Raw genomic sequence first — 22,349 nt, forward strand, 5'->3', positions numbered from 1 at the left:
TAAAATAGGATTTCCTTACCTCGTGCTTACATCACGGGTCCTAGCAGAGATGAAGATGTGACTGGAGGAGTGGAGATGGGGCTTATATCAATGGGAGGGGGTATTAAAGTGAGGAAATGGGTGGAGTTGTCCACTTGCCCACCGAGCCTCACACTATATATATTACCTAAGACCCGTCCTGGCCGCTTCATCCTCAGTACTGGCCGTCTATCAGCAAGATGCCAGGCAAACCTGCCCCCATCAAGAAGTCCCCAGCCAAGCAGGCTGCCGACAAGGCACCTGAGCCCGCCCCGGAGCCCGAACCCGCTCCTCCCGCAGAGGCTCCACCTGCGGAGGCTGCACCTGCGGAACCCGCTCCAGCCGAGGCTGCCCCCGCAGAGGAACCCCAGGCTGAGGCAGCACCCGCACCCGAGGGAGAAGCACCCCCCGCAGAAGCCCCAGCCGAGGAAGCCCCAGCTGCTGAAGGAAGCGCACCAGGTACCTGAATGCACCACAACAACTGCGAAAATAACCGCAGGAGATCAGGATAAATGCTCGACTAATCTTAGCTAGGTAACGGTTAAAGCTAATCATAACATTCTAACATTAACTTTAGCTGCTGACTTTGTAAGGGACTAGAAACTGGGACTACAGAATATAGCTGCCAGTTTATTAGAAGAAAAAACAACAACTTAACCTTCATAAATACTTCAACTTCATTATATCAATTTTGGAGACTGGATTCACTTTGTGCTGCTGTTGAATTGTACGTTACAGCTAGTGTTGTTAGTACCCCAAAATCTGCGGTAGGAGTAAAGATATTGTGTTAAAATATTACTTTGGTAACAGTGAAAGTCACCCATACAAATAGTACTTAGGGAAAATTCTTCTTGTATCTAATACTAAATATGCTTGAGTATCAAAAGTACAAGTAAAAGCATATAATACATATATTTACAGTTAATGTTTAATGTGTGATGTACTTTATCTGTTATCATATAAATGCAGAGAGGAAAGAAAAAAGTACAATAATTGCCTGGAATGAACGAATAAAATCAGCAGTAAATGGAAATAAGTACAGGCACCTCAATGTTCTACTTAACTACAGTACTTGAGTAAATTTACTTAGTTACATTAGAGCACTATGGTCGACCCTGTTCTCAGCCTAGGCCTTAGCATTTTTCTGATTATCAAAATTAGTGTTTATACAATACATAAAATATGAATTCATTTAAAAACGTGCTACTGTTGGCGCTGTTCGACTGCTATTCAAAGGAAGCATGTATTCTGCAAAGTAACTAGTAACTGAAGTTATCAAATCAATGTAGTGGAGTAAGTTTTTCAGACTTTAAAGTAGTAGAAAATTACTCAAGTAAAGGACCGATATATCAAAATTGTACTTTACTTAACTTTACTTAGTAAATGTACTGTGCATCGCTGTGCACTGCCTAAAAACTGGACTTTTTAACCTTCATGAAGTTAGCACTCATAGCAGGACTGTGTTATTTTTAGCTAGGTGTACCTAATAAACTGGCAACAGTGTGCAGGTGTACATTTTGAGAGATACAAGTTTGTTAAAAGTACATTAACAGCTAATCTTCCTCCTCTTTCTATGAATGAAACTGATCAGTTGTAATAGATGAGTTGTCTTGCACTCGTAGAGACCATGCCTATACACTCGGTAATGAATTAGAGATGCTACAATACTGGCTCACCCTGCTAATTTCTACTGGAAACTGATAAAACTGGTGACTGCATTGTACAAACAGAGGTGGACTCATTTTCATAAAACAAATCTCCAGTCCTTTGCCTGCTGATGACATGTCATCAACTCCTGAAACATGGGCTGCTGCAGCAACTGTAAACCTCATCACTCTTAAAGCTAAACTTGCTTGTTGAAATAGTTTCTCAACATGTAGCTGTTATTAATGGTGGGGCTAAAACTGTGCTGACAATATCTCTTGCATCTCAAAGTCCAGTACAAGATTAGCATAATAGTGAGTTTATGGACTGACTCTACTTTTTAAAAAAACAATTTTTAAAGATTTTTTATGGCATAGACACCTTTATTAAGCAGTAGACAGATAGGAAATGTGGGAGAGAGGGGGGGATGTGACATGCAGCAAAGGACCTCCGGCCAGAATCGAACCGGGGTCGGCTGTGTTTATGGCATGCGCTCTAACCACTCGACCACCTGCGCGCCTACTTGTTAAAATTTTTTTAAGGGAACAGCTACATGAGTGACTTGCCTTTTAGTTACCTTTACCTTTATGATACTGTAATTTTCTAACTTCAGTACAATACCTTGAAAAAAAAGAATCACGAGATTCTCGATACCACAGTGCAATACTGATGTAACCCAGAGGACATAAAGTTTAAGATTGTTATCAAAAGATATATATAACAGGGCTATAACATGATAACGAGGTACCACTTTTCTTGGCTCGTGAAAATAACTTCGCCAGCCAACGTACATGTATCTAACATCCATACACTTGCTGCTGAGGGTAAATCCCATTGTGATTAATGGTGATCATTTTATGGCTATTAATTAAATATATATCAGATTGGCCATTGATGAAGACCTTGCATTTTGCAGAAAGAGTTAATTTAAAGGATAAATCCACCCCAAAACATAAAAATGATATCTGTCATTGTATACTCAGCTTCGTGGCGGTCGAAGAGCAGATGAAGTTTCATAGTCCATAAATACTAAAATGGCTCCATACAACTTGTTGGCATATTCCAAATTTCTAGAAGCCCAAAGATCCCAAATTGATTTGAAAATACATTATTTACACCCTTGTGCACCAACTTCAGATGGGATACGCGCTGACGCTTTAACCTTAACCTTAGCTGCAGTGAAGATTTCAGCTTTATAAAAGGTGTAAACGATGTCCTTTCACATAAATCTTGGGGCTTCTTGAAGCCTGGATTACACCTGATGAGCTATAAAGAGCCTTTTTATTATTTTTTCTTTTTTAGAAGAATGGTGCAAGACTGTTTTGCTATGAAACTGGAAACACGAGAGTTTCTCACCCTTTAAGAAGTAGTGGAATGAGTAGCGACAGAAAATGCATGGGACTTACACAACGGTTAAGATGCTGAAACCACCACCAGTGATATCTACGTCACCAACCAAGTACTGGTAAATGTTTGTCTTACTTACTCCAGACATTGGTTGGAAGGAACATCATTGGTGGGAGTAGTGGAGTGACTGGTATTGTTTTTGCCTGCTAACCTCAACATGTAACCCCTAACTTCAGCTGATGCCACAGCCGCTGAAGAAGGAGCTGATTCTACAACTCCAGCCGAGGGTAAACACACACATCACAGGCGGTCCGCGCACACAAGCTGTAATGCATGGTGTGTGTGTTTGTGTCCCACTGTGCACTACACATGGTGTGTGTGTTTCTTGCTCATGATCTGTTGTGTTTATTTTGTGTCTGTAAACTTTTGGAAGTTTTATCCAACCCATGAGGTCGCTATCTGCGGTACTGGCGTTGTACTGTGTACAAATGTCTTCAGTGTCTCCGAGACGTGTTCAGGAGTCAGTTTTTGGGTCGTAAAATCATCTGTTCGTGTCACTGTCAACACATAAAGCTTCGTCCCTGCTGCTCTGTCCTGCTGCTTGCTTCAGCGGAGTGTATCGTAATCAAATCAGCTTGAAACTGACTGATTCCCAGCATGTTCAGTGTCATAATGTATGTCACTAATTGGCTATCCTAATTGCATTTTAACGCTAGCTGCTGCACCCGCTGCTGAAGAAGGTTCCGCTGCTCCCTCCGCAGATGCTCCTGCCGCAGACGCTCCCGCTGCGGATGCTCCCGCTGCAGACACTGCCGCTGCAGACGCTCCTGCGGATGGTAAACATAAACCATCACACAGACAACAACATTACTACTCAACCGCAACAAGTGCTATCCATCATGCTTTTCTACAGCTGTGAGGACAAGTGGATTCTTAACAAAACTTTAAACCTCCTGATGTCTTTTCCAGTGAAATGCCACAGTGACAGATTGAAATGTCACGACACTGAAAAGATGCGCTGGATAATTATCCTCACCATTTTCCTCATTGCTGCCGTTTGTCTCTAAAAACCACATTAACCTCCTGCTTGTTTGACGCTAGCTGCCCCAGCAGAAGCTGCCGTAGTAGAGGAGCCGCCAAAGGCCCCCACGCCCCCACCTCCTGCAGGTAACACCAACTTTATACCCTGCTGTCAGATCGCTGTGATGACAGATGTAATGACAGTGATCAATTTGTGTCCTCTTAACCCCGGTTATTCCAGTTAAAGTTATTCAGTTTACTGCCATGCATGACAGAGAAAGGGCGTAAAATCCTTACTCAGTAAACCTAATTGCAAGTGAAGTGGAAAGTGTGCGGGAGTATTTTTCCGGACTGCCACTATTTTCGAAATTACTATATATTTCTCTGCTCCGTTTACAGAGAGCAACAGTGGCTAATGTTAATTTTAGAAATGGATTTGATTAAATATATTCACGACCGGCTTCCACAGAGACCTTTTAGCCAGTGAATTGATAATGACAATAATTGTACGTTGCAGTCCTACACGTAATCATGTTGCAGGCTAAGAGAGTTCATGAGTAATCATTCCATTTTGTATTGTAGTTTCAGCTCACTCTTGTCCACTTCAACGCTGAATTAATCTGCACTGTTCGACCTCCTTTAGTTCCCACCAGCGCTCCTCTGGAAGTATCAGTGGAGGATGTGAATGACTGTAGCCTCACCATCAAATGGAAGACCCCAGAGACCATCGGAGACTCTGGCCTGAATGGATACACCGTCGAGTACTGCAAGGATGGAAGTGAGTCACTGAATGTATGTGTGTGGGAGTCTGCACCTGTCCCTAGAGTGTCAGAGGGCAGATAGACTCATAGCTTGGTCCAGGCCGTATACGGCAGGCAGCGTTTCACCGGCTGTCACTGTATCTCCTGACACCACTTTTAGCTTTGCTCGTTTGCTCAGATGACAGCATGCCTTCTGAGATTACCTCATGATGGCCAAAGTTTACTCCTTATGGGCAGGTTGTTTGTAAACTTGTGTCGACAGGTGATAAACCACTTAACGTGTCCAATAAGGAAATATTTACCGTTTTTAAAATTAAAAAAAAGTTCCAGAAAGTATGTTTGTTTAACAAGTCGCAGCCTAATCAAGCTATCGTGACATTTATACTTCTCCTTTTCACTCCTGCAGCATCAGACTGGGTTGTAGCTAACGAGGAGCTGACCCTAGCTAACCACTACTGCATCAAGAATCTGACAGCCGGTGACCTGCTGCATGCACGCGTGGTGGCTGTAAACCCTGGTGGTCGCAGTGAGCCAGGCGCACTTGCTCAAGCGGTGCCGATCCGTGAGGTTGTTGGTGAGTAGCAGCATGTCATTTCTCAAACAACCCACTTACAAATGACAGGTTAAATGGGAATTCCACACAGCTCAAACCTTTGCAGCTCTTCAGTATGAGATCATAACAACTTGGAGAAACAACCTCGAAAAGCAACAGGAATGCCCTGAGTGCTCTGTGGGACTGTACATAACTGCAACTGTGAACAGTAATTTGCAAAATGTCCAAAAATGTAATAAGATTTTCCTTCAAAAGTACCTACAAAAAACAAACAATATTTCCCTGCAAAAGCTGAAGTTGCCGTTTGAGTTTCGACTGGTGTAAAGACAGCTTTTAAAATGTCTGTCCCCAACCTCTTTATCAGGAGCTCTGATCGTTCTAACTTATGACCTATCCTTAGAATACTCATGTTGCAGCCAGCGATGTAGAGGTGGTATTAACTGCCTTGGCCTCGGACGGACTGCACAGATGTAGGCACATAAATCCTACAGGTGCTGACAAGGCCTTTCATCAGCTGTAAATCTTGCTTTCACACACACACACGCACAAACACACACACACAAACATACACAATAAGAAAATAAGAAGGTTAAAGCACTCGCAAATTTTATACTTGCATTTTTTATACAAATAATTGAGTCCTTCACAGACATGAACAATCGAAGATAGTACGAGTAATTTGTAGCATTAAAGAAAACTTGACCAAAGAGGAGGAAGTCCTTCGTCTTATATTATTCTGAATCTATTGAACCACTTAACCATATAGTCTACTGCTGCATCAGTCCTCAGGGTGGTTTAATGGGACACTGACTCAGGCAAAGAAAAATGTTTGACTAATGAGCCATCTGACATCTATATTTTACACTGACTTCAACCTTGTCACTGTCACTTGCTCACTTAAATTTATGACAGCGGCTCTCATGCTGTCCTGTTGTCTGGCACAGGTTTCATTGAATAAAGTAAATAAACTCTTGATAATATTGACAATGATAATAATAATATAACTTAGCGTTAACATTTTTAAGCAGTTGAATTTTTACTCATTGCTCACGACATTACAAATGCTGGTATTGTTCTGTCAGTCCACCAAATATCCCAACCACTATTGAATGGATAGCCATGAAGTTTGTCCCACATTCATGTCCTCCTCAGAATAATTAAATCGTCAACTTTAATCGTCAGGTCATAAACATTATAGCTGCTAAACATTAGCATATTATTAGCACCGTATTTTTAGGCATACTTGAATTAGCATGTAACTCAAAGCACAGCAGAGCATTAGATCTGAGCTTCAGTGCTGACACCAAAACAATTATTTCTTTGATAACTACAAACATGTTTCTGTAAAACAAAATTGTCTTAATTTCAGAAAAAAACAAACAAACAGTCGCACAAGAAATCTGCTTAATACAGTCTGATAATAAATCAGGAACTGATTGAAAAAATAAGTGAACAACACAACAAATCTTACCAGGCATTTAATACCAGCATTCACTTGAGAGTTTCCCATACTTGGTGCCGTAGTTCTTGCAATTAAGCCAGTACTGATAAAAGTATTTAAGTTTAATAGAATCACTGAACCGATCTTTACTCTATAATACATCTTATCCTACAGAGGCTCAACATCCTAAACGTGCCTTGTGGGTATATGCACTGGACATTTGGGGGTATTCTTATCATTATGCCCTTTTGAAACTGCCTTTTATGTGACAATAAATGTTCCAAGAATAAAGGGCCAGTTCACCCCACCCTTGAGTAATCGGGTCATGATTACTGGAAAGAGACATTATCGTCAGTTTTTTTTTTGTTTGAGCACCATAAGGCAAGTGAAAATGCCCCCAAAAAGAAATATATTTTAACCTCCTCTGTTTGTTTTAATAGACATTAAAGTTGTTCTGGAGCCGTGAATTTCCATCAGTCCTCACACACAAAGTGTCACATTGATGGGTAGTGTAGACCTGAGCTGACATGTCCTAGTTATCCACTTTCAGAAGGACAGCTTACTGGCTCTGAGGCTATTTCCTGGGCAGTGTTCAAACAAACAGGAAACTTTAGTGGAGAAATGCAGTTATGCAACCAGACCTGCTGGTCAACCAAGGAGAGTGACACATGAGCCTAATTGATGCATCCTGGGCGGCTTGTTGAGGTTAAAATCAGCTGTGTGTCAGTCACGCTGTTCTGACCAGTCACCCATCAACATGTACAAGCTTCTGCTAAAGACCCGCTGTCCTACATATGCTGAAAGCCCCCCACAAAGACACTTTATCCAGAGACAAAGACAGATTATAGATGGTTTGCAGGAAGACATGTTGGCAGCTGGATGCTGTAATGCCAGCAACACTTTGCTTTGGCATTGCTGGGAAGTGTGCTGATTAGCACGGATTACTGTTGAAGCCAAATCTGGAGCCAGAGCTGATCCTCATGGGGAATGATGCTACCAGGAGCCGGATCCCAGCATGTACAGCAGCGCTGTGGTGACAAATGTTAGGGAGAGGAGGATGAGACGCACTGGGCAGGAAACCAGGTTAGATGAGGAGCAAACAGGGGAAGAAGAGAAGGTGCGACGGCTACCAAAAGATGGACAGGAGTGAGATAAGAGGACATTTAAGTAGAGGAGAGGGGTGAAGTGAGGTGATGGAGAGCAACATCTTAGCTGTTTCATGTATCCCGTAAGCCCTGAGAGCTTTTCAGACATTTGCTGCTTATGCAGAAACATGCAAGGGATGCTGTTCCTGACACTTAGCACCCTGCCTGAGAGAAACCAGTCACGAAGACCGAGCCACAGTGCAATTTAATCTACATTATTTTATCACAGCTAGAGCACTCATGTGGTCAATGCACTTGATTTGGGTGTCTACAGTTTCCAGTCAGTTGTACTTGAGTACTTCAAGATGGGACGTTTGACCAGTCGGGTCAGTTCTAAGTGATGACATCCTCCTGCGTCTTCTTTGTGCATGACGCGAGGGAACACTTGTTGGGGTTCATCCAAGTGTCTAAGCTATTTTAAGAGCTGCTGGATGCAGGGTTTTCCTCTTTTGACCCTCTCTACCCAGATACTGTGCATGACTTCTCATAATCATCAGTAAGACTGAGACATAGATTTATCATTTCAAATATTTTATTGTGAAAGTATTGTTGAAAAATCTGTCTGACTGTCTCAATTTGTCACGGAAAGAGCAAATATTCAAGTAAGATATTAATTGTTTTTGTGCTCTGTCTCTATGTCTTTATCTAAGTAAAACAAATTAAGTGCTAATTTGTCAGTGCTAATCATGTGTAATCTTGCAAACAAACTACGGCTGCAACTAAATATTATTTAGATTATGGATATTAATCAAATGTTTAGTCTATTAAATCATTAAAATGATTGAAAAAGTTACAATTTACAATTTTTCAGTCATCAGTTAGCTTTTTTGTCTGATCAAGAGTCCAAAACTAAAAAGATATTCAATCTAATATGCAGATTCATTTTCTGTTGATTAATCAAATGGTCATTGCAGCTCTGAATCATACTTTGAACTCACATTTGATAAAAGATTAGGGAAAAGTCTGCATTTATATAAACAAGTTTACAATCAAAACTCTCAAAATATATGTTTTTTGTGATTGGATTTGTGGACAGTGAAAATATTTTTAGCTCCTTTAGACATCTTCTCTTGCCACCTTTGCCTAGCAGAGGCTGCTCTATTTAGGTCTTATTGACCTTCCACTTTAGGTGTACGTGACCAGACATAAGAGACACAAATTTGTACACTGGTTGATGGTGATGCTAGCTACTGTTGTCAAGTAGGTGATTTATGACGGTAGTTGTCCAGATGATGTCACTCATATCAAATTTACCAACAGATCAGTTAGCAATCACGATAGCAAAAACAGATGATAGGTGGTGAAGGAAATAAACAAGCATGACTTGTCTTTTCAGCTCGTCCGAAGATCCGCATGCCCCGTGCCCTCAGATCCTGCTTTGTCAAGCAGGTTGGAGAGCAGATCAACCTGGTTATCCCCTTTCTTGTAAGCCAGCACCTTCACACACCATCTGCATAATCCACGAATATCATATCCAGATGGCAGATATAATTCTTTACCTTGTAACTCATCAGGGAAAGCCCAAACCTATGGTTTCCTGGCTTAAGGATGGCCAGCCATTGGATACAAAGAGGGTCAACATCAGGAACAGTGAGAAGGACAGCATCATATTTATTCGCACTGCTCAGAGGGAGGACTCCGGTGTTTACGAGATGGCTATTAAAGTGGATAGCTTTGAAGACAAAGCCAACATCACCCTTCAAATTGTGGGTGAGTTGCACTTGCAGACTGTATGTTTACATTCAAACATACACGAACATGTGCGTGCGCCCGACATGTAAACGACGGCTTATTTCAGACCTCCGTGATGAATCTGCACAGCTGTTCGTGTAACTGACTTGTTGGCTGTGAGACTTGCTCTGAAAGAAATTCAAAGCACTGGCCAACATATATCACACCTCTAACAATGATGCCCTTTGACCTCACAGTGTTTGACCCTGCTGTCAGCTGCGGCTGTTAAACTGTTTAATGGCACTTTTGATCTAACTTGGTTCGGAGCAGACACCTTCCATACTTTGCGGAACACACTGGTTATGATTTTAATCCTTTATAAATGCAGAAATGTGTCTCCTCAGAGCTGCCCGGACCTCCTGCCAGTGTGAAGTTGGTGGATGCCTGGGGCTTCAATGCTGCTCTGGAATGGACTGTTCCTAAAGATAATGGCAATGCAGAGATCACTGGATACACCGTCCAGAAGGCTGACATGAAGACAGGGGTATGGCAGATGTTAACATTCAAACACACCGAGCAAAACACGTTGTCAGATAGTTTGAATTTGTAGACACAAGCCGGATCAAAAGGAGTTAACGGGAATCCGGCTGCAGATAACTGTTGCGTAGTTTTGATTTATAATTCAGTGTCTGCTTTCTCCCACTAACATAACGTGCATAATCAACCCTGTCGTACTTTCCCTGATGTGTTCCTATGTTAACATTCTTTCATATACTTAAGCCTCTTTCACATCCGACCAAAAACCCACTAACACCCAATAATATTTGGCTTTTATCTTCAGTGGGAAAGTACAATCCGCATTCATTCCAGCATTAAGTGACTTCTGCAGTAGTCATGGCTGTTTATTGGCTCCAGCTCCAATCAGCATTGATGGAAACATGATACACAGGTGGACTTTTATCCTAATTACAATAAGAATAAAATGGTCTTATCAAATCAGATTCTGTCTTTCCTCTATTGATCTCAGTCTATTATAATGCCAGTAGGTCTTTTTAAAGTGGTCCTAAATGGATCTGGCAGATATGTAGGAGGGTACTGCTGCCAGGCAGCACTCAAACTAATAAACAAAACAGCTACCAGAACGGATAAACACTCCAGGACATTTGTAGGAGCGGACATACATATTGTGTCACACTTCATCCCTCTCTGTCTTTCTTTTGTACATGGTGGTGCAATAAGTAGAGAGAATTAGCTGATAACAGGCATCAAAGTCTTAATGAACTCATATGGCGAGGATGGACAGAAAGAGAGAGAGAGAAATGTGGGAGTGATGAATCAAAAAAAGAGTGCAAAGAAAAAGTGAAAGATACAGAAAGAATAGATTAGATAGAGGCAGATCACACTTGCCTCCGTTGAAGATATCTTAATGACGACATGTGAAGCGATAGTTTTCTAGCTTTCCTAAACTGACTGTCTGCTGTGTCTCCGCCTGCAGGAGTGGTTCACGGTGCTGGAGAACTACCATAGGCTAACCGCCACTGTCTCTGACCTCATCATGGGCAATTCGTACAGCTTCAGAGTGTTCGCTCAGAACCGAGTGGGCATGAGCGAGTCCTGTGCTGTCACCAAGCAGGTGGCCACTATCCAGAAGACAGGTGACACCCTTGATTTATTCCTAAATTCTTAATTCTTCTAGGGCATTTGTTGAAATAATAAAGAGTTTAGTGGCAGGGCTGCAGCACAAGTGGGTACTTATAGTTTAATGAGGTACAGTTTGTAGTCTGTGAGAGTGTGTCTGTGTTTAAAGACTTGACGAGTGGAAATGCTCTTGGCATTGCTTCAATCAGAAGTGGGCCGCTCTCTTCGACCATGCTCAGCTACTATTGCAATAAATTTCAAGAGGCACTGACAACATTAAGACAGCTGGCAGAGCAAGTGTTGCTCTTCCTGTGCTTGTGTGCGATGTGTGTGTCTTTCTGTCTGTGTCCCTGTAATGAATGTCATTTGGTTCTGTAGGTCAGTGTGCTAAATCCGGTGGTTTGTGCGTTGTTATCCCTGTATTTAAATGACTATCGCATCTCCTGCTTCTCTTTGAAGGTCGGCTTTGCCCTCTTTCTTCCAGTGTGGCCGTTTGGAACAACTAACATTTGATATTTGTTGTGGTCGGACATCACATCGTTCGAACTAGTTCTGATGATCAAGCATAACCTAACCCTGCAAGCCTCACAGTCCATGTGTGCATAAAGATTAACTTTGGGCATTTTTTTTGGATGGCACTTCAGCTAGAAATCCCCCTCAGTCTAGATGCTGGTGTTGGTGGACTGAATCCAGCAGATGGAAAAGGAAACCTCTCAGTTTATCCAGAGGGACAGGGTGGTGATGGGGGAAGTGGTCAGTTGAGAAATCCTACCTCCTGAAAAGAAACATCCGAGGGCTGATTAGTTGAGAGCTGCAGGTAGGCAGATAATTGGTCAGATATGGAAATGTCAAAGGGATTTTGACAGCTAAGGTAGAATTGAAACGAGGAAAGAAAAAGAGAGGACGGATCTTCCTTATTCATTACATTTGTTTAGCAATTATAATTACTAGCCACTTTTCAGCTAAACGTACAGCTTCTTGTGGCTCTAGGTTTATCCATCTGTGACACGTGGCTACTAGGGGTGGTGAAAAAAATCGATAATCGATTAATCGCGATTATAATATTGACGATTATGAATCGATTATTACATTTCCAAAGATCGATAAAAATTATTATTATTATTATTTATTTATTTATTTTTAATTGTAATACAAACTGGAGTCCTCCTCTTACTGGCTTCCGCTACATGGTCCACAGTCTGGAGCCAAGATATGTTATTCCATCCAGGAGCTTTTTCACACTTAAATCGATTCCAAATCTTTACAAGGAGACAAAGCTTTCCGTGCAAGAGTCCCTCAACTCTGCTCACAGGGTAGCAATAACCTGCGATGCCTGGACATCCAGAGCTACAGTCTCATACGTGACCGTTACAGCTCATTATGTCAGCAGTTAATGGAAGCTAATGTCCTACGTACTTCAGATGAGAGCTATGGATGACAGCCACACGAGCGCAAATATGTGTGAGTTTCTCAAAGCAATGGCAGACGAGTGGGGAATAGAGAAACACGCCCTGGTTCTCGTCACCAACAATGCTTCTAACATGAGTCCAGCTGCTGAGCTTGGCAACTTTCTTTTAACAGTGAAAGACTACATTTAAGACAAAGTAAAAAATAATGATTTGGATATTACAGTTACACTATACAATATTGAAGGTGCTGTGACGTGTTACTTTAAAAGAGAAGTAAAATAATTCAGCAGCTGACCGATGTTAAATGGAAGATCAATAATCGTTAATAATTGAAAAATCGAATCGATAATCGTTAATAATTGAAAATCGAATCGATAATCGTTAATAATCGAAAATCGATTTGTAATCGAATCGAGACTTCAATAATCGGAATCGAATCGAATCGGGAAATTGGGCTGATTAACCACCTCTAGTGGCTACAGCTGCTTCACAGTAAATACTTTCCTTGGCTGTCAGTAACAATTACTTTACATTTAGAAGCACAAACAGGTATTGTGATTTAACGGACAATACCACAATGTAGTCGATGGTGTGATTTTAACCTCGTTCCACGTGTTCACAGGTATTGTCTACAAGCCACCTGAGTACCAGGAGCACGACTTCAGTGAGGCACCGAAGTTTACCACTCCTCTCAGTGACCGGGCTGCCACCGTGGGATACACCACCAAGCTGCTGTGCTCTGTTCGTGGATGCCCTAAGGTCAGAGAGACACTCCTATAACATATCTTATCATTCCATCTTGTCTTGATATGTGATAGCTAATGCCAGCTGCTGGAATTTTAATCTGTGATAGATGGTTTGTTGCATAGTCTCACTGGGGAAACATGTATTTTTCTTATTGTATAAAGTTGAATTCTGTTCTGCTGATAGAACATTTATTATTATACTGGGGAGCCTGGATAAATCATTTGAGTCTGTAGTATTGGTTCAAATTAGGTATTAATGTCACTGCTATAAAGATCCACTGTAGAACTGGGGCAAGGCTTACACTGGTATGTCTATGCGAAGTTTCAGTATGTCTCTCACTGTTCTTGGCGGCCTCTGCTCTGGTTAAACATATCTTTACAGTTGTCTGGCTGACGCAGACGGCTTAGGTGGCAGGCCATGCTGGAAACGCAGTTGATCATGCATCCTAGCTGTCCTTGACATCTCTCGCCAAGAACAGCAGTGGCGGCACAATTTGCACATGCCTGTTTAGTTGAGACTAATCAAATCCCAGATAGCAAAATTGTACCAGACATGTTCACCCGGCCCATATACTGTTTGGAATGATGGCACTTGGGTGGTCCACTCTTGTTTACCAGATCCGAGCCACAAGTAGGCCATACCATGGCCACATGTCAGCCAAGAGCGAATTGTATAACCCAGAATTTGGGGCCAGATCCAGCCCTCCAGAAAAGAAATGAACTGTGGTCCAGCTGGACCCGATGGACATGTCTAGCGTGGGCAAGATCTAAGTCACAACTTATTAGCTATCTGTGATAGGAACTGATGTAGGCTCAAACTTAAGATGTCAAAGGTTTACCACCAGAATTTTTGTGCAGTTACATATGTTAGTCATCGGTTATGATGTAGATGTTCTGAGGCCAAATCATTGAGATCAATATGCTGTCAGTCAGTGTGGTCAAATGCATTCAAAGATCTAGCATGTTAGCTTGAGCCTGAGTACATAATGACATCGAGACATAACACATGTCAAACCCTGTGAAGAGAAGACAGATGAGCTCAAAGTCAAGGTAGCCAAGGAAAGACAAGCTAGCTCAGCATGCCTGACAGTTCCTGAAAAGCTTGAATCTGAAAAATGCCAGACTGATACCAGTAGATATTAATGTTTCAGGGACAGCTGAGAAGGTCCAGTGAATTTCTTTAATGTGGCATCCCAGAGCTGCAAGTTGACCATGTTTATGGCTTAGATGAAGCCTTGGCTCATCACAGAGGTCCGAGTGGATGCTTGTGTTGGAGAATAAGGATCCAGTTGCTGATGCACACCCCGATATTAGGATCTATAAACACGGACAGACTGTGTCTAAATTAGTCTTTTGAGCTTGTCCCTGTGGACCAGTAGTCTTGAGTTCTGCAATCAGAGCAAGCAATCGTAGCAGCTGGGGGGGAAACATATCCACTGATTATCTGTTGGGAACCAAGGAAAGAGGGGAACTGAATACCTCCTTCACACAGGAGGCGCACATACAGTGATCCTTTACTTAACCTATGTTTGACCCCATAATTATGAACCTGCTGTCGAAAGGGAAACCCTCAATGTCGCTATTTAGAGACACTGGAGTGTTGTTTCTACAAACCACATACTAACAACTTATTACAAACAATTTAATCTAGATAAATAATAAACTCACTTATCTCACCTACTTTTGCCTTTCTGTCTTCTCAATAAAGGGTTAGGGCATTTTTTCACACTTGGGTTGTAAGTGTGTTATAGTCACGTGTTTATTGAGCCACTTTCTCTTCTCTGGCTCAGAGTCAGGAGCCCATTGAGCGCTGCTGAGGGGGTCCAGCAGAATGGCATGTAGTGTGATAAGTTGTCCTGCCGACTGATACAGAGCTGTTGTATTAAGAGGCAGAAACTACTAATGGGGAGCTAAGGGGGAGAGAGGAGAGATAAGCAGGGAAGACAAAGAAGAGACAGTCATGGCAAGTATAGCCTGTTGTTCTGTCATGGCTAAGTGATGTTGCTGTATCGCAGAAGGTACTATTTTTGCCACCCGTCGAGACTGTTATCAGTGTGACTGACATGCACACACATGAATGCCCAAAGAAAGTAATGATGATGGGAGAGGAAAGAGAGAAGGGAAGATAAAACAATGAGAGATGAGTGGATGGATTTACATTGTCTTGATCTATGTCAGTTAAATATCACTGATGACTCTATTGCTGTACTGGCAAAGGGAACAGAAGTAGTAGCAGTAGAAGTAACATCCCCAACTATGCTGGCTTGGTATGTTGGTGACTCACCATGTGCCCCAGAGGGAGGAACGATGTGGTAGAGGGTGTGGTGATTTCAGCAGCGCACTGCAAGCTTTGTGCTAGGAATGAGTGTGTCTCGTGCTGACAATGGCACACCTTGTCAGATCAAAATGGCAGCTCAGCACAATTGTGTTTCATAATATTTTGGTGTCTTTATTCACGCCCATGTAAACCTCCCTAAAATCAAACAGCTAGTGTCTGTGATCACACAGACACAGCATTTTTTGTTTTTACGTTGGACAGAATAAAGATTCATTAGCAAGTTTAGTTTATTTAAGAAGGGACAGTGCAATGAATTAATAAAACATATATAACATACATTAGTATTAAATCAGCATCAGCATCTTAAAACACATAATATTCTTTTAATTACTTTAATTATTTAATTAATTAGTTAGATAAACCTTATAGAAAAAGTCCATAAAACAAAACTCTGATTATGAACAGGACACAAACTCTGGTCCCCCGTATGACGGGTCATGAGCATTATTCATTTATTTAGCAGGACTGACTTTGCAAACCACAATTAAGCAGCTTTATAATATATACTTATACTATCACCTAAAGGCCTACCTTTCCAAAAGGTTGTTCAACAGAAACCTTCTCATAAAACCATCTAAACAGTCTTATCACTGGATTATCACTTTCCATGCAAATAGATCAGGTCAAATACTAAATTACTGAAAAACATTGTGCATCCAGAGCACTGCCTGAGATGATCTCAGAGCTTAAGTAAATGTGCACTGCTGCGTCCTTGAAAACCCTGCCCATCCGGTTGAAATACAGTGTTTTCATGTGAGACCCTTGCAACAACATTGTTAACATCTGCAGCAGCATCTGCCTGCTGCCAAAGCCTGAAATATACAGTGCTTGGTCTACTGCCTCAGATAAATTGTGTCCCTCATTCCCCCCAGGATTGCATTTGTTCATAGGAGCCAATCTAAAAGCCAAAAGATTGTGCCATTATTCTAGAGACATTACATTGTGCAACATTTACTTCATAATCAAATGTTAAAGCAAAAAAGTTTAACTTAAACAAAGCTAAAAAGTTACATTTTTAAATTCAGATCCCTCTACAGGTTATACTCTGCCCTTCTGCCTCCTACAGAGCCACTTTTATGACCTCATAAATGCAATTTCAATCACATTTTTGCACATGTCATTTAAATTGATATGAATGTTTGACCTTTGCCTTCTTAAACTCACACGTCAGGTCTATTTTGAAAACTTGTCGTAAGCAGCAATGCAGGACTAAATCTGTTTCACACATCAGCGAGGAAGGAACGAAACAAACCGTTCTAAAAGGCATCAGCTGAGGTGAAACCCAATAACCAGAGTCACCTTGCATGAAGTTGAACTATGAGAAAATCCATGCACGGAGAGTGTCACCAAAACCCAGAGCAGCACATACCTTAGGTACTTGAGTTACTCCAGTATTACCCGACTGTCACGCGCAGCACAGACTGTCTGAACACGCTGAAAGACGAGCTGTCAACAGACTGAAATCGTATTCTACTCAAATGTTCAGTTTGTCCAAAAACACATGTGAAAAAACAAGCATTTCTGATTGATAGTGTCATTGTGATGAAGATGTAATACTGGTATCTTTAGCAACTTGTTATACTTCCGGAAAGGGAGGGTGCATATTGATTAATTTGGATTTCTAATACAGTACAGAAAGTACAGAAAGACCCTTGATCACTGCTGATGTTATAGAAATGATCACAGTTGACATCAGCATGAGCTCAGAGATTTGGATTAAGATTGTGGTACTGGACACTATAACAACGAACTGAAGGTATCTTTGAGGTATACTGTTGATTGTTAAAGAGTTTATAAATATTTTTCATCTCCTCCTTTCAGCCTAAGATCGAGTGGTTGAAAAATCAGATGATCATCGGCGACGACCCCAAGTTTCGTCAGATCTCCAATCAGGGTATTTGCTCCCTTGAGATTCGTAAGCCCTGCAGCTTTGATGGCGGCGTGTACACCTGTAGAGCCAAGAACGCCCAAGGAGAGGCCACCGTCTCCTGCAAGCTTGAGGTCAAACGTACGTATCCATGGACAATTTAAAAAGATAACGTTTTCAGCCAATGCAACTCAAGTCTATTGAAGTTACAGAATCCCTTTTAAGGGAATTTCTCATCATTTTAGGAAATGTGCTCTCTTGCCGAGAGTAGGATGAGAAGATCAGTGCTCATTGCTGTCCAGTAAAATGAAGCTTTGACAAAAACACTGATAGACAAATGGTATCTTAGTTGTTTAATATGTACAACAACCAAAATTAACTAAAAACATGACCAACATTGTGGCCAGCTGTTTTTAGAGTTTATGTGTTAAAAAAGGTAATTATTGAGCTAGAGGTACTGTTTTTATATCTTTATGCTTAGCTAACCATAAGTTGATATAAGACATCAAAGTTGCATTGATCTTCTCATAAAGCCCTGAGTGTATCTCCCAAAATGTCAAACCTTTACTTTGAAAGGTTGGAAATGTATTTGAATTTTTTTTACCAGACTTTTATTCATTTTAAATACTTTATATTCCTCTCCAAACAGAGATTATTGTTCCAGAGGGGAACAAGGAGAAGGGCAAGTAAACCAACAACCAAACCTCCACAGGTAAGAAACAGACCAACATATTCATTCCTGTGCAAGCATGAAGAAAACAAACGTGTCACTTGTAGGCAAACATCTCATCAATATATTTTCCTCAGAAATGATAAATCCTTTAATTACAAGGATTGAATCATAGACTATAAAGGCTACACTGTAGCAGATTAAGAAGTGTTCACACATTCAAGCCTCTCTCTTTGGGGTTGCAGGGGTATGAGACATTCAAGGCATGATAATCATCTCAGACCATCACGGTTGAACATTTTAACAATTCCAATTGTTGCTACAGTAATCACCTCTGATTATATGCCATGTTTGGCCATGTTGCCATGTTGGGCCCTTACATTTGAGAGAATTGGGCCTGGAAAGTCTTCAAAAAGTCTTTAAATTTATTACAGTTATCTTGTCCGCTGCCTAAACCCAAAGCATCAAATTGAAACCGATAACAACTCATTTGTCCTTCCCTCTTGTCAACCCCACTTCTGCTCCCTCCTCCTCTGTACATCTTGTACGCTGCAGGCCCTGCTTTTGGATGTGGTAATGTGGCAAAGATTAATGTCAGTGAAGTGGAAATACCAAATTTCTTGTTTTTACAGCTTTGACGTCTCTATTTATACCCATACTATTAAGCAGCCACATTCAGGTTTTGGTATAGGCACTTCCATTAAAGCTTTTCAAATGCTTGAGTGGTGTAGCGTTTCAAGCAGTGTCAGGAGGCTTTGCGCACATCACAGTGTCATGTCAATGGCTGGTACGAGAAGGGTGAAGTGTTGAGAGAGGGTTGCAAGATGGAAAAAGACAAAAAGAAGGGACATTTAACAGATGGCCAAACATGTTGGCAAGGGGGTATACAGGATTGTTGAAGGTTGTAAAGAGCTAATGATATTGGTTTTATCTTAGTGTGAAGGTCATTACATTTGTTCTTTTTATGGTACTGTGAAACACTAGCACTGTCCACACTGGCTGTACATTCAGAACATGTGAGCAAAGGAGCGATTATGTTATTTAACATTTTTTAGATGACATCCTCAAATATCACATCTCTTCTTTTCCACTCTCAGCTTACACCTCTTTGGCGTGTACATGACTGCAATCTTTTTCTGCTGAACTACATTAAGATCCTCAATAATTAAGTGAAGGCAATAACTTGTCTCCTTTATGTGTGCTGATTGTAGTGTGATTAGTCTTTGAATACAGTGTGCATGCAAGTCGGTCATAATTTACTTTTCTACCCTGCCGTCACCAAGTTTATATGCAGTTATTATAAAGTCGTTGAACAGAGTTATGTAGGGTTATGTGTTGTTTAAATTTGACTGAAGCTTGGAATTGCTCTGGATACAATCACGAATAGCCACAGGAAGAACTTGGCTTTGGTATGAACAAGTGATCAGGTTTCTCCATCAAGATTAGGTGGATTTCACAATGAAAAAAAAAAAACTTTATTTGTACAATAGTAGAAGAAAAGAACAATGCACATTTTTAATCTAAGAAGTAGGTTGTCAGTTTGATTCTCATAAATCCCCTTTGTTGCTGCTAAAGCTATAAATCTTTAAAGATGTGTCTGCGATATATATACTTCCACATTTATACAAAAACAATTAATTACCTACAACAGCTAGGCACTGTACATAGTTAGCCTACAAACGATTAAGTGGTGAAGTAGCAAGATGAGGCTTTTAATCGCTTGATAATTAAATAGTTTAAATAATTGTCATCTTTCAAACAAAAATGTCAGCTTCTTGTATGTAAGGAGTTATTGCTGTCATTGTCGTTTATGCTAGTAAATGAAGAGTCTTTAGGTTTTGGACTATGTGTTGCATAAACGATGGAATCCAAAGGCGTCAGTTTGGGCTCTGGGAAATTGTGATGAGTGTTTTTCAATAGATTTTGACTTTTCATGGACTAAACAATTAATTGTGAATATAATCAGCAGATTAATCAATACTGATAATAATCATTAGTTGCAGTCCTAATCCAAGTATGTCTAACATTGGACCAAGTTACTGTATATCAAACTTTGCTAAACTGGAAATACCTTTTAATTCAATTAATTAATCGTTGGTATTATTCTTTTCATTTGAAACATGAAACATTTTCCACTCTGCCCTCAGGTTCGCACTTAAAGGAAGATTTTTGGTGTCTTTTTGGTACTTAAGCTTGAGCGTGGGGCCTGAGTTTCCTTGTTTGACATTAGTACATAAACGGGATGCAGTTGTTGTGCTACACACTCACTACAAAGGTAACCTTCAGTGCGGTCAGGGACACGTGTGTTCACACTATACTGCAAATGTTGTCGCATGCCTGCCTGACCACCCCCCACTGTGGCTCGGGTGATCAGGTCTTAATGCATCCTCGATGTGTTTGGATCCATTCACACCTGTATTTACAGCTGTCCACTTGCGATCAGATTACTAAAGGCGCATTTTTCTTGCCAAGTGTAAAGTTGGACCTATACATGACGTGATCATGCTTGTGAGTCTGCGCTGGGTGTCGGGATGTGGTCCCGCAAGGCACAGCCCTACATGGGAGGGCCCCTCAAGGGGGGAAAACGAGGGATTAGGCAGGGAGCGCCTTTGGGTGGGGTGGGGGTAGAGGTGATGTCAGCGCGGCACTCCACAGCTTCTAAAAATTACTCCAGATGATCTGACACACAGCCAAACTCTTCACATTACCATGAGTCAACAGGCCAAGGCAAGCGCTGTGAGAAGAAGGGAGAATGGGCTAAGAGGGCAGAAACTGAGCCAAATAATCCTTGATGGAAAATACGCCGAGGTTCTCACACACATTCAAACTGGACAAATCCACACACATTTTTTCCGAGAACATTCCTGGCTGAGGTAATTATTACCACCTCATGACCCTGTTTAACCCTCTTCATGCTTTAATTATCTTTCTACCAGTGCCTTTAAAGGACCAGCAGAAGTCCAGGTCTTATGTTGTAAGGTGAGTTTAAATTTATCTGTTTGTGTCCACATGTGTATGTCTGTGTATCTGTATAATGAATCCCTCTAACACTCTCTGTATGTCTCTTATCTTGTTTAGAGTGTTTGAGGAGGTGTAAGAAAAGGTCGTGGCTGGCTGTGCAGCAATTTGTACATAATGAAAAAGAGGACAGAACAACATACCATCATACTCCCTCCACCCACACATCGCAGACTCACCCACTCCTCCCAATATGCAGGGAAGACCCACACCACCCAACCCATCCCAGTTTGCCAAAGAGTTGTATGTTATTTTAGCTGGTGACATGTATGTAAGGCTAAATATACCCTGTGTTTTTCTGCCTGTGTCCATGTGCTGTTTGTTACAGTATATATACAGTATGTACTACCTAATAAAACAGTGAGTCCTTGGACATGCATTACAATGACTGTATGGATGTGCAATAAAATGTATTTTACTATGTATTATGTGTATTTCTACACAAATAGCAGGAGACTGTATCATGCTTAAAATAAATGCTACAGATAGTTTGAGGCTGGAAAAAACGTGAAGGGAAAGTTTGTCCAAATAAAAATTTAAAAAATCTAAACATACAGATGGTTTTGAATTCAGCTGATGTGGTTTTGATTTATTATCCATCTCGAAGATTTCTCCTGAAACCCCAATGCACCATATTTATATGGCGGCCGTTTTCCTCTGACTTCCCGCTCAGAATGGGAGGCTCAAATGCTAGGAAAATGTTATGCTGCTGTGTTCGAGGTCTAAAGTCTTATGAATATTATATCAACTGAAAAGATGATGAATAGTGAAAACCTGGAGGGAACCTGGCCATATTTCATGGTAAAACAACAACGCTATTTGATAGCGTTGTTGTTTTACCATGAAATATGTGTTGATCCACATCCTAGGTAACACTTAACATTTGATTACAGCCAGGGTGTTTCACTTAATTAAATGTGTCCAAGACGCATGTTGATATTTTCTAATTAATTTACATCTTTCCTATAGTATCATGTTACACTTTTAAACAGTGATGTTAGCTAAGATGTGGTTAAATGCTAATGTTAGCTGATGTCTAACAGGAGACAATTCACCAAATATG

General features: G+C 41.0%; 1 protein-coding gene across 6 annotated transcripts; it reads left to right on the forward strand.

Moving 5' to 3' along the window:
* The first annotated feature begins 172 nt into the window (after positions 1-172).
* Positions 173-21,836, forward strand: mybpha (myosin binding protein Ha). Of its 6 annotated transcripts, XM_030423038.1 has the most exons (15): positions 173-477; positions 3,246-3,296; positions 3,726-3,845; positions 4,111-4,176; positions 4,673-4,807; positions 5,197-5,364; positions 9,266-9,354; positions 9,444-9,639; positions 10,005-10,144; positions 11,096-11,255; positions 13,270-13,406; positions 17,553-17,739; positions 18,248-18,310; positions 21,205-21,247; positions 21,347-21,836. In XM_030423038.1, exons 1-13 carry the CDS (start codon positions 219-221, stop codon positions 18,286-18,288), a joined length of 1,749 nt encoding a protein of 582 aa, XP_030278898.1. In that variant the 5' UTR covers positions 173-218; the 3' UTR covers positions 18,289-18,310; positions 21,205-21,247; positions 21,347-21,836. The 6 variants fall into 6 exon arrangements, with proteins under 6 accessions (XP_030278898.1, XP_030278900.1, XP_030278899.1 ...); XM_030423040.1 differs by lacking the exon at positions 3,726-3,845 and having other exon boundaries at positions 175-477; XM_030423039.1 differs by lacking the exon at positions 3,246-3,296 and having other exon boundaries at positions 175-477.
* The last annotated feature ends 513 nt before the right edge of the window (positions 21,837-22,349 follow it).

Source organism: Sparus aurata, chromosome 7 (genome assembly GCF_900880675.1).
Source record: "Sparus aurata chromosome 7, fSpaAur1.1, whole genome shotgun sequence".
NCBI classification, from domain to species: Eukaryota; Metazoa; Chordata; class Actinopteri; order Spariformes; family Sparidae; genus Sparus; species Sparus aurata.